Source organism: Cyprinodon variegatus, unplaced genomic scaffold (genome assembly GCF_000732505.1).
Source record: "Cyprinodon variegatus isolate N-32 unplaced genomic scaffold, C_variegatus-1.0 Scaffold208, whole genome shotgun sequence".
Classification (NCBI taxonomy): domain Eukaryota; kingdom Metazoa; phylum Chordata; class Actinopteri; order Cyprinodontiformes; family Cyprinodontidae; genus Cyprinodon; species Cyprinodon variegatus.
Window position 1 is genome coordinate 1,054,884 of NW_015150661.1, and position 13,481 is coordinate 1,068,364.

The following is a 13,481-nucleotide window of genomic DNA, read 5'->3' on the forward strand; positions in this document are numbered from 1 at the left end:
AATAAGGCAACAAAAAAACACAAATAAGAAAGGTCAATACAGCAAGATGGCAAAATTCAACCTCTTGCCACCTCCTTTCCATGTGAGCTGCACATATTAATGTTTCTAATAAATGTAATTGAATGCTGCACATTAGAGTTTTCACAAATGCTAACACTTAGAAATACCACTAAGTTTTTAGCCCGGCTGAACTTAAAGTAAGCACAGCAGAGAGCTGTGTGTCACTGATAAGGCAATTTGGAAAGGGGAAAAAGGCATTTCCTACTTGAAGAGAAAAACAGCCACTCAATTCCAGTTGACTAAAGTGGAACTTGTTTGTTTGCTGTGATTGAGTTTGTGCTTGGTTAGGCTTAAGTTTCAACTTCGAGGCAGAACAAATAACACATGCGACAGAAATGACGGGGTATAGAAGGAGAAGTCAGGCCTGGACTGAAGATAAAAGAGGGAGAGAGGAGAGGATCAACAGTGTGACCAGCTGTGTGAATCCAGGCTTTCCTTTGAGTTAGCTCAGTTGTGCAGTTTTCAGCTTTTGCATGCTCCTGTACTCCTGTAAATCCATCCAAAAAGTATGATTTTGATCTGTATTCTGATGCAAAGTGACTTTCATAAGAAAAAATAAAAATAAAAAAAATTATGTTAGAAGTCATTCCAATGCTTGGACCAAAAATTATTTTTAAATCTACAAGTTCAATATTCTAATCTGACTAAAATATCTTGCTAGAGGTAAGATATTTCTATTTGAGATTAAATATTTACTTAAAGGTATAGTGGTATAGTTCTTACAGGTAAATCATCAAAATAAGTGGTCCTCCTAATAGTCGATCATTCTGTTGAAATGTTTACGAAAGGCTGTCCTACGTGCTCGTCCCTACTTTTACTCTGGAGTCTGACATGGTGGAAAAACTGCACATCTTCTTTTGGAAAGTAAGCTTATATAAGCAATGCATGGGCTAGGGCAATGTTGTTGCACACGTTTAATAGGCGTTCCTTCTCAGGAGCTGGTACAGGGTTGTGCATGTGCAATAGGCCAGGTCTATTCAAAAATTTTGCAAAAATCCTCCACTATACCTTTAAAGTCAGAAAACCTGAAAGCAAAATGACAAAGAAAACATTCCTGTTTCAAACTGTTTAAAAGTAATTTATCAACTGTAGAGAGTTTTAATTTAGTCTTATTACATATATTTTTGGTCAGATTTGTTATAGACAATATATCAAGAAAATCTTTAGGCCTATGTAGAGATATTTTGATTTAATCCATGTAGTTACCCTGAAGCAGTGTGACAGAGCAAGGAAAATAGCATTGCTAATATGTGTAGACTTTTTAACTGTTAAAGCAGAAAAAGGGAGGCGTTTATGTAACTGCTACAAACCACCTTTAAACTTTAGATCTAAAGTTAACATAAAAAGAAAGATTTGACAGTTTGTGTCGTGATGTAAGTTTATAAATCCACTCTGCCATTCACTCACAGCAGTGTACAGCAGATGTTCATGACTACAACCTAATCAACACAATCTTGTGCAGCTGATGCCCTATTTTTTTTCCTTTTGTTTCCTTAATACTCTAAGTGCCAAGGAGTCTATCTAAGCCATATTTATTCATAAAGCAGCATTTTTGAATCATGTCAGCAAATGTTTGCAGTTGCATTTACTGTTTTGTGTTCAAGCATAGGTTTGTGAATGTCTTATGCTCAAAATGTGCTAGACTACCTGAAGCAAAGATATAACACATGAGTTTTTATATTTTGTGTACCTCGACAAAAAAAATGATTGAAGGTGTAACAGCAGTTTTGTGTCTGTGATTGGTAAAGAAATATACACATTTACTGTTTCATACAAAGTTCTGGATATATTGAGAACAGTATGGATTAGATCAATATGAATAAAAAAATGACAGTGAGAGGGTTTTGATGGGTGACTCGGACTAAAATGTGTTTACTTGTATTGAAAACAAGAAAAAAATAACCTGTTTTTGTATTTGTGAAAATATAAAACAAATGGCAATGATGAAGATTTGCAGGCATCAAGGAGTTTAAAAGAGAGCCAAAAAAGGTCTTATAAATGAAAAATCTGAATCTACTGAAATTCATTTGTTTTATTTTTTTTAACCTTTTTTTTTTTGAAAGGATTTTTCTCTTTGCCTTTAAGTGCACACTCTACACCAATAAAATTTGCAACAGAAATACCTTCATACAAAAATAAAATTTCAAATCATAAGCCTGAATCTGGGGGTTGCACACAGAACAGTTTGGTTCTAATTAAAAGCTAAATTCTATTCATGAAAACACAATTAAATAGTTTCCTTTTGCTTTGAACCAAAAAAAACTTTGTAAATTAAACTATTTAGGGTTTAAAGTAAAAAAAATAATGATGTTGGCAGATTGACAATTGGTATTACTGAAGATCTAAATATGACTGACTTGAAAAGGACAAAAAAATGTAGATCTCCGTCCACATCCACGGGTCTATGTTGTTGTTTTGAAAGTACAATAAACACAGCAGCATTGATAAACTATATAGTGCAAATACGAGAAAAGAGTACAGCTTCTTACCATTGTCTATAGCCAGAAAAGTAGCCTCATAAATGTTGTTTTTTACATAGACAGACTCCCGGTCCAGAACTCCTGTAGTTACTATCTGACCGCTGGTTCTGTTGATAGATAGCCAGTTTGCGAGGTCATTCAGCTTTGAGTACCTAAACACAGACATGGATAGATAGATGCAGAAGTTAGCGCTGGAGTTTCTACAGTACGTCTATAAGCAATCCTTTATGCCACTTTTCTTATGCCAGTGAAACACAGATTACCCTCTGAAACACATGCACAAAATCAGAACACCCTAAACATCACAGCAATTATTTTCTTATTGATTCTTTACTTAGAGCCAAAGCCTACAGTCAATTTTAACTTTTTTTTAACTGCTGTGTACCGGCAATAAAATTGCCTCCTTGCCTATGTGCTGCTAAAACCGTCAGCGTGTGAATTGTTTGTTAATGGTGGCACACATGTTAGCACACTTTGGAAAAAAAAGAGTTCAATCTAAGGAAGGACAGGTTTTGACTGCTTGACTGGGTAACGTAGATACATTTTTAGTGTTTTCTCATTTTGGAGGACTCCTTGTACTGATCAATGAACAAGAAATGCGACGTGCTGGAAGGTGGCAGCCCTCTTCTGGGACAAAGATGCAAAAAAAAAAAAAAACAGGATCCTCTCTTAGACTAAATCCCTATTATCACTCTGATCTCACTGTTTTGGTCTCGCTGGCTTTTGTTGCTATTGCCCTTTTCCATTCTTTTAGTTATTTGGGGGATAGTTTGTCAGACTGATCTAGCTGCTCCCGGCATTCATACATTTCCTTATCCCTGTCTGTGTCCTTTCACCCATTCTTTTGTTTGCTTTGCGATAGAGTATTCACTAGCTGCATTCTCGCTTAAATGCAGTCTCACTCCCATGTAAAAGCATCATCTGTGAACATGTGACACCTTGACCTCACACAACAAGGTTTTCTACATCTGTGTGATTTAATTTACTGGAAGGCAGGAAGGGCAAACTGGCAAGTCTTATATTCTATATATCAGGTTTTAAATCCATCTTTATAGAAACGGATTTGACCTTATTTTTGCTTTCATGCCGGCTGAATACACTGCAGTTCAAAACCTGCTTATTTTTCAATGAAAAAGTATTCATGAATATGGTTCTCCTTAATGGAAAAGAAAAAAAAAGAAAAAGCTTTGGAGTGATAGGTGGCAGCAGGTAGTAATGGCCGGGGTGGAGGACAGAAAGTAAAATCTCTCCCCTGCTGAGAAGGCGGTGGAATTTTCCCAGCAGGCAGTAGGCAGGATTCCCAGGCACAGCGCATTGCAGAGACGAAGATCATGTCAGGGATATTTCTATACTTAAAGTGGTTACACACAAGGAAGCTTGACTCGCAGATTGTAAAACCTTCACTAATAACTCGGTGAGTCAGTAACAGGGGGTGGCAGAGGGAGTGAAGGAAATTAGCCAAATGGGTGGGAAGGAAAAGAGGAAGAACAGAAAAGATTCAGAAATACCAGCATCACTGCATGATCAAACACAGCTGTTGCATTTAATGCCTACTGCAGCTGAAATTGTTCAACTCCACTGCAAGTTAGCCTTTGCGTAGTTTGAAACAAACTACAACTACACAAACTGCTATGGTTACCACAGTCCTCTAATAAACCGTAATATCACAAGTAGAAAATATTTTAAGTCCCAATAACCTTGGGCCTGATGATAAAGATAAAACTATTTCTTTTTTCGTATAACCTTTCCATCACCTCATAAACTGACTCAAATTAAATTGCTTATTCTTTGTGTTCTAGAACATGAATTCTACAGCAAAAAAACTGAATTAATTACCACAGATGCCAGTTAAGGTGGAGGAAGCTTTAAGTCATGAAATACTTTTCTAACACTTGTGCAAAGAAAAAGTGGGGTTGTCTAATGAAAACAGCAGGTAAACATTTTATAGCAGTCAAACTGTCAAAGACTAACACTCTAAACAGGCTGAAGCCAACTGGTAAACAGAGTTACTGTCAAAACATGACATGCAGAGTTAAACCTGTCAGGTCTTAAAATAGCTTTTTATTTAAAAGCTTTCCCCTAACCTTACTTTTCTGCATTAACATCAAAGAGCATTATTAAGATAAAATAATATCATCAGTCTACAATAACAGATATATGATTATAAAAATATATTTTTCATAAAAAGAGTATATATATATATATATATATATATATATATATATATATATATATATATATATATATATATATATATATATATATGCAGATTATATACAAGTGAATGTGAAGTAATGGTGAGTATATCTTTTATCTTTTAGTTAAGCGTCTTTTATATGCAAAAGTAAAGTTGGAGCGTTAACCTGGGAGTGATTCACAAAGCCTAGACTTTGTTATGTATCATTAGGCCAATCAATATGGCCCCACTCCACACCTTATTTTTAGAACATGCTAATCGTAGGCTTCAGTCATATCGGAGATCATCATCATGTTGCTATATCAATAGCAATTAACGATAACAGTGTTCCAAGAAAAGTATTATTTTCTGAACCAGGAGAACAAGTCTGTTCAAAAGTAGTTTTTTCCATCAAATGGAATCACCATAAAATGCTATATGAAGACATTAAGGATAGGAAAGGATAGGATCACCTTAGAAAAATCTGACTTTGCATTGATCCTCAGGGGGGAGCAATCCAATAATGCAATAGGAGTTTAGTTTTAGCCAGCAACTCCAAAGGCAGACTGTGTCACTCTCTACTGTGGCTTTTTCTATTAGTCTTAAAACAATCTTTAAATAACTTAAATTTACTGCAAATGTATTGAGTTTAAATTAATTTCATCTATGTTGTTTAATTCTGTGTTAAACAATATCCTTCTTGTTCAAAAAGAGGGGTAATTAAGTTAGCAGAGTCTAAGCTAAAATGGCTAATAAATTTAGAGAGTTTATTTGGTTTTGATCTACAATTAGTCTCAAAAACAAATTAGGGTAAAAAACAAATGTATGCATAGAGTTCTGTTCTCTGCTTTGGAACTTTAATTAAAGTATTTTCTGACATTGTAATCAGTTTTTACAGCTCTATGATATTATTGTTAATACCTAATAATATTACCGGTAGACTTGTTTTTTTCAGTGGTTCAAAGTGTTTACAGATTAGAAAATATAAAACAATTAGTTATTTTTTTCTGCTGCAGTTTTGAAGAAAATTAGGATTATATGTTAAACTGGTAGTATTGCTTGTACAATCTCCTCCTGTGCATCATTTGCTATGCTTCCCCATGTCTCTACCACCAGAAGGCTCAGCTCATTTGGGAGTTGGGAGGTGTTTGAATACAGCTGGATGTATGATTAGTCCTGGCAGGTTAGTGATCTTAGCAAGCAGCAGGGAGAGGTATGACATTTATTTTTCAAACCCCCGACCCAGAGGATAAAAAATGCATGTCTTGAGCATAGCTGAGGCAGTTTGGGTAATCATTCATGCCAGTGTCTCCAGTCCCATCTCTCGACCTTACTGGTTGTGTGTATGACAGGTGATGCATGATGCCTTGCTGTCCCGACCTCTCACTCTCTCTCTCTCTCTCTCTTTCTCTCTCTGGCCTAATCACAATGGGACACCTCAGTATGTCCTGTCTTTGATAAGCACCTGTCAAGTCAAAACCTTGACCTAAAGTTATCTCACTGTCCACAGTTTGTTTCTGCTTGGCAGTACTCTTAAGTCCCTCAAGCCGATTTTCACCTTAAGTTTGACTTTTGGATTATGCTGTAGTTCTCTATTTAATGTCTTGGCTCTTTTAAAGCATTCCTACCAAACATTTATACAGTCATTATACACCTGGGCAGGTCGCCAGTCTATCGCAGGGCAACACAGAGACAAACAACCATTTACAAACACAGTGGACTGTGGGAGGAAGCCGGAGTAAAATGCTCCGGGAGAACATGCAAACTCCATGCAGAAAGACCCCGGGCCGGGAATCAAACCGGAAACCTTTTTGCTGCAAGGCAGCAGTGCTACCCACTGCATCACTGAGCAGTCCCATACCTACTTATATAAAAAAAAAAACTTATAAAAACCTAATTAAAAAGAGAGCAAAAACAAGAGAGAGAGAAATAGAGAAATAAGTCAAACAGAGGGGGAGAAGCCCCAGCTGGTGGCTTTAGTGTCTTCCAAATGTATAATGTACACACAATTTACCCTCTCATCTGCTGTGAAATTAACTGAGAAAATTGTTTAGATATGTTCCCCACAAAGAAAATTAGAAAGAAGGAGTAGCTGAGTGTGAGGCTGCATTAATCCCAAACAGAACATCCATGTTGTTGTCTCAATTGCAAATTTCTCACTTCCTATTTTCAATTATGCCAGTACACTTACTCTATTCTATAGGCATTTAATAAAGTGTGAGCTTTGCAACTGCGTCATGATTTAAATCTCTTCGTAATTTCAGAGGGTTATTAATAGAGCACTTCTTTCTGAAGGGGCACAGCACCTTTAGCCAGAAAGTTGAACCGACAGCAAGACGTCAAAAATTAGGGTCTACTGGATGTTTTTACAGTTAGATCCTGTTTAACATCAGAGCCAAAGATTACAGCACAAATGTTAAGATGTACAATCGATTTGGCTACGCTCATTAAAATGAGCAAAGTGCATGTTCAACTGGCAGTTTACGAGTGGCTGTAAAAGAAAGGTGAGGTTCCAGGCCATAGAGATGGAGGTAATAATGATATTAGAAAAAACAATATTTATAGTGCACCTTGTACCCACAAAGCCTCATCTCAAACAGCTGTGAACAAAAGTAAAGTGGTGATAAAAAGACGCAAAAACGGTGGCTATGGCAAATATCTAGATTTGCGAATCCTCCACCCATTAACTTGGTGGTCTGCTTATTAGAATGTGGTCTGCATATTGAAAAAGGCTGTTTGCACCTGTTTGAAGATCAAGCTCTAAATGTTGATGCTGCATAAAGTTATCTCCAATACTTAAGAAAATAAGTTAAGAATGATGGGTACAGCCAATATCACTCCTGTAGCTGCACTTTTACCTCTTATTGCAAACTATCATTTAGATTTTTGTTCTTGGAGTACAGTAAGGAAGAGTTTGAAATAAGTTAAGATAATTTAGAATAAACTGCCAAGAGTGAAAAGAACCAATGGCAAATCACAGTGTGCATGCTGTACCTGATTATCTGTTGCATCTGGAGTCTGTCAGGATCTGAAGCTGAGAAAGTGGTCAGGCTGGTGCCAGTGGGAACACCTTCCTCGAATCGGATCTGTTTAGGGTTGGTGGGGAAATAAGGTGGCTCGTTGACATCCTTCACAGATATGGTGACACCAGCGGTTGACTGAAGCGAAGACTGGATCCCACTGGCTAGGTGGGCCTGGTTAGACACCACCACCGTGAGCATGAAGGCACGGTTCATCTCAAAATCAACTGGCTGGAGAATGAGAAAAATCATTAATTCATTTGTGAAAAACAGTAAGCTTTAAGTAATTTCCTGTACAAGGGTATGTTACTTTACTCCAGCCACTTCTTTAAATCACAGCTAACATATTTTTTACTTGTGTAGTGTGTCCCTTTTACTTATTTCTTGTTTGACAGCAGGTGATATGCCTTTTCAATTTAAATTAAATTAAATATAAAAATCTGTCTTTCTGGATTGTTCCTTTTAGGTTGCAGCTTTCACTGTTGAAGAGTACATAAAGACTTGTAAATGCGTTGCAAATGGAAAAACCCCCATGTTCGCCAAATACTTGTCTCCCAATTATATATTCCTGAAAAAACTCTCAAGACCAAACAGTGTCTCATTCTCGCTCTACACTGATGTACGGTACCATAGGTTCTGCTGTCTCCTAAATACTGCAAAATAAGAAAGTCTGACAATCAGTTTATGACACTTAGATGCAAGTGTTTTAGGAAATATTCCAAAGTACACCTGCACATCCACCTGTAAATAGCTTAGAAAAATAAAAGTAAGCTTTTGGAGTAAACAAATCAAGATTTTAAATCTATTTACGATATAGTAGGATGACCTTACAAGCCACAACCCCCAAAAACATCACCAGTTAGGCTTTAATGAAATTATGATTAAAGAAAGCATAGGCTGAAATTCTTAAAAGGTTATGCAACAGACCAACTGTCAGGGTGTAGGGAGGTGGTTGGGAAATGGGGGGGAAAGGACTGGGGGACAAATTGGCGTTCCCAGGGAGTCAAATCCCCTACTGACCTAAACAGCCCATACCCTGAGACCTAACAGTGGAGGGAGGCTCTATACATCCACACCCCCACCAGCGTTAGGCGCACCAATACACCAAGCGCTGCCAGTCTGGTATAAACCGGTATAAAAACCTGGCAATATAGTTGCCAAGACCCAGGCCCCCCAGGCCAAGACAGTGTCCCAGGTTCCTGAGCCCACCTAGAGGCAGCCAGACCACAAGGCCAGTAGCCTATGTCCATCAGTACAGACCACCTAAAAGACGGCATGCAGCACCCCCAAGGTATTCATTCATTATATATTTGTCTGAATTTTAGATTGATTTAATTTACTAAAACTTTTAAATGTTTTGTGGGGTGTGGCAGCCTAGTTGTTAGGACATTGCTCTTGGAATCCAGAGGTTTTGAGTTTCGAGGCCCAATCTCACAGACTGCCACTCTGGCTCCCTGAGCAAAGACCCTTAACCCACGCTGCTCCCCGGGCACCTCACAATGGCAGCCCACTGCTCCCCTAGGGGATGGGTTAAATGCAGAGAGTTAAATTTGTTGCTCTGTACTTGTGACAATGTAATGTCAATAAAAGCCAGATAAAAAAAGGTGACAAAAAGAAAACAACCAAGGTAATCTGTAATTAATTAAATAGTTTCTAAAAGTATTGTAAGTTAAAAGCAGGGTTTAAGAGTCAAACAGATAAACACAATTCCTCAAGTCCATTGTTATTCTCCTTTTAATTTTACTATTAATAGTATTATAGTCCTTATGAAAGCCTAGGTAGCAAAATTTGAAGTAGCGGTTTGTTGTAAGTAATAGGAATAATTCCTCTTTTTAAATATAAAAACACTAGTCAAAGAATCATTTGTCAGTGTCTGTCTGATTGATGTGATAAAAGTACAGCTTTACCATGTCAACGTGCCCGTCACACATCAATGCATGTACATAAAGAACTGTGTTGAGATTTCAGGTACTGTTGCTATGTCCTGGATGCTCAAAGTGAAACATTTGGAGCTTAAACCAGTGTCACAGTTGTTTGTTTTTTGGAGACTATAAGATCAACTTCAAATTACAACAATGAGCAGTTATAAAAACAGAACCAATAGGCATTTTGTAAGAACTGCACATCTTATAACAACCAGATGATGATTACAGCCATAGAGCTTATGCTTGATAGTAACGCAGACGACTCTAAGTGGATCCTTATGTTGCACTGCTTTATTGTTATCAGTGTGAACACAGAGGGACAATAAACAGCATTGTTAATCAGGATGATTGGTTGACCACAGCACAGCGGGGGAAAGTGTTCCTTTGTGTGATTGTTGGTGCAATAGTTTCCTTATGATTGCACACACCGGCATATGTGCATAAATATTTATTAATAAAAGAGAGGAAGTGTGGACTTGTATGTGTGACCCCATAGACCACTGGTAACCCATTTGAAGGCAAACCACGCTCATTGCTCTTTGATCTAAAGCCTGTGGTGTTCTGATCATCGGGAGGTCTGGAGTATAGCTGAAGGCTAAAGTAAAACACACACATTTACACAAACCCACACAGCCTGAGGGAAACCACAGGGGTGAGAGGTCAATAACATGGCTTCCATCTCTTGCCCATGAGCTATCACATCTTGTATCTCCTCTCTACCACTTTGCCCATTTTTTCCTTCCCTTTTACATAATTTGCACCGTTGGACTCCCCATTCCAGCCCTGTTGGTTCCTCACCTCTGCCCCACCTCGCTTCTCTGTGATCTAAGCTCTCAGGAGGCCTGAATTCTCAATCCAAGGAAATCTGCCTTGGTCGCACATTTCTCCTCCTCTCCTGTTTCCCCTCTCATCTTGTGTATTTAACATAATCTGTGATTTACATATCTTAATGACTCATTTGAAGCAAGTGGCTCTATCTGTTTGCTTTCAATGTGAAGTTGTTACCCTACAGACTCTATTACCATGTGACAAAATAAGAATGACTCTTAAAATCCTCCAGAGAGCAGCGTAAATGTGTGACATGTTCCTGTTAAGACTTAAAGTCTTGTTTACGCAGAAGTGCAAGGTCCTCGTGGTAGACTGATAGCTACCTAGGTGTTGGTGTTATTACCATTTGTCTCTATGGATGACTTGGTAAGAAAACTATGATTACAAAGGAAAGACTTTATGTGGCTTCTACACTTGATTTTTTCAAAAAATTATCAAATGAGAATGTTTGGGTTGTGTAATTTTTTCTCTGTTTGAGTTGAAGCCCCTGTGTTTATTTGTTGAGACAGTGTATTGCTTATTTCCTCTCAGGGGGTGGCTTGTCTCTTATTTTATGATTTCCTGATAACCTCCCATGGGTCTCATGCAAGCTTACGGCTACCCAGCTGCCTGCTGAATTTCACAGGGAGTGAGAGGAATGGATTATTAAAGTCAGTCATCTAGAGATAATGAAGAGAAGCAAAACACCAGTGCTCATTGCTCAGACTGCAGAGGGAATTATAATGCATGTTAGTGCTATTTGTTAACATTATTGTGAGATATGATTTGCAGGAGTCAGATGGATGTTGAAAACATCTCTGGCTCCAGAAGGTCACATTAATAAATAATATCTGTGAAACATGATAAGAGCCTTATAGGAACACATGCAACATACAAATATACAAATGAAGGTTATTAAAAACCTCCAGGGTGTAAACAAGTGCACACAGAGTAACAATCAGAATGTGTATCGACTTTTGTTTTATTGTTGACCTTTTTATACCCTCTTAAAACTTCTGGGTATACTAAGTTTAATGTAGTTTACTAACCTAATCTTCAGACAGTTATGCACCATTAAACTATTACACTACTCCCTTTTTGTTAAAAGCTTCCCAAATAATTACTCTTGTCTTATTCTATCACCGATTAGACTCCAGTTTGGCCCTTCCGTCCCACTAGACAAATTTTATTTCCTTTTACTTTTTGTTTGGAATCTTTAATGGGGTTTAAAATGTACTTTGCTGGTCTTTTGTCTTTTCTTCATAAAACTGTTGCTCCTGTTCTCTTGCAATGGCAGAAACTCAACAAAGCAGCCAGGTGAGCATGTAGCCTGTCACACCTGTGTGCAGGTCCGAAGAATTCGGACCAAATCAATTTCTCATGGAATGACTAATGGAGCCTTTAGTGCCAACTGCAGTAAATGGAGGCCAGCTTATTTTACATGGCTGGCAATTCTAAGGATGTGTACTGTGTGGAGGAAACCCCCACAATAATATTTAACATTAAAACGTGTGCAGCGCATCTTAATGACTCCCAAACGGGAGAATGAAACTGATATCCCATAAACTTAATAGCTATAAAACTAAATTTTAATCAAAAATGAATTATTTTTACTTTTAATTCTGCATTAAGATAGAAATTCTAAGTTTCAAACAATTTAGTGGATAGCAAAATTACTAATCAAAAGGACTCCAACTATTCATCCCACACATGAAACACAAGAATATATAAAACTTGGTTTAAATGAATTGGAGGACGTTTTGGCTACAGTTTAGTCAAACTTAAAATCCCTTTTTTGTGTGTAAAAAAAATATAGCAAAGCTTTACGGATATAAAGTAGATAATGATTTATCTTTGTGGCAGTGTTGTTTTCATCAACAAGGAGAATGGCAAAAAACAAACCATTTTTTCCTGATGTCAATGGGACGGTGACTAAATAAACAAGGCTCTTAGATACCTGCAAAATAATGAGGCGTGGTGAGTTTTCGTTGTCAAGGCGTAGACTAGACAAAGATTTTGATGATGACTTATCAGGCAAACAAAATCATCGACACTTCTGCTTATTATACCTATGGCCGTGGGAAGTGGGGGTGCTAGGGGCCCTGCAGTACCCCCTAGTGGTGAGGGGGAGATTTAAATTTTTTTTTTACTAAAAACACTTTGCACAAATTATAAATGTGTGCAAAGTATTTGGCATGGCAACGTTGAGCAAGCTAGTGGTTGCAGAGAAAAGAGGTATCTGCTCTTGGCAGCACACTAGTAAATTTACATAGTCCAATGACAGAAACAAGGAGGGAATATGGCACAGAGTCGCATTTCGGATTGTTTAACCGCCACAAGGGAAGAAGAACACTAACAGAGAGCAGCCAGAGGGAGTAGACTGTCCGCGCGCCTCTGATAGCAGTTTCACCGGCAGCCAGACCACCCACAACCCAACCTAGCATGTAACCAGGTCACTCTGCCTGTAGCTCAAAGTAAGAGTATGGTGCCGAGCACTTTCATATCTATTTGTGCAGCTTAACGGAACAATAGTATTTTAGAGTGTTGTTTTGATCTTTGATCTATTTTGATCCTTTTTTCTTTGTGGGTGTGGAGAACTGTTAAGTAATTGCTGATGCAATTGTACTGCCTTATATAGCCTTATTCATGGCCTTATACTTACTACACATCATACAGAATGCAGTTGACAGTGTGTTTGAATATTTAAATAGTGTTATATAATTATCTCCTTGTGCTTTTCGTAAAAGGATTTTGGAGCTAATAGTCACATGTGACAAACACAGTGACTAAGGTTCATCCCAGCTGACCAAACCTACGTTGTTATAGTGTCATTGTGAAGTTTAATTACCAGTATCAGCATTACCGTAGTAGCTCTTATATTCACCTGAGAACTGATGATGTCTGTGTGTTACAAACCCGGGTTGTGTGCACTGAAGTGTATAGGACTATAAAGTAGTGAATCTCTATCTAATTATTTATTTTTATTTGTTCTATTTTAAATAGGCTTATAGGC

The 13,481-nt window shown here is 37.7% G+C and overlaps 1 protein-coding gene across 1 annotated transcript in view; it reads right to left on the reverse strand.

The window, feature by feature from the left end:
* LOC107088164 (cadherin-4-like) overlaps positions 1–13,481 on the reverse strand; it is a 119,716-nt gene that overhangs the window by 21,256 nt on the left and 84,979 nt on the right. The window contains exons 8-9 of the mRNA XM_015380166.1: positions 7,711–7,967; positions 2,550–2,692 (exon numbers count right to left, since the gene is read on the reverse strand). Of these exons, the coding sequence (XP_015235652.1) occupies positions 2,550–2,692; positions 7,711–7,967 (400 nt within the window). The remainder of the gene's footprint in view (positions 1–2,549; positions 2,693–7,710; positions 7,968–13,481) is intronic.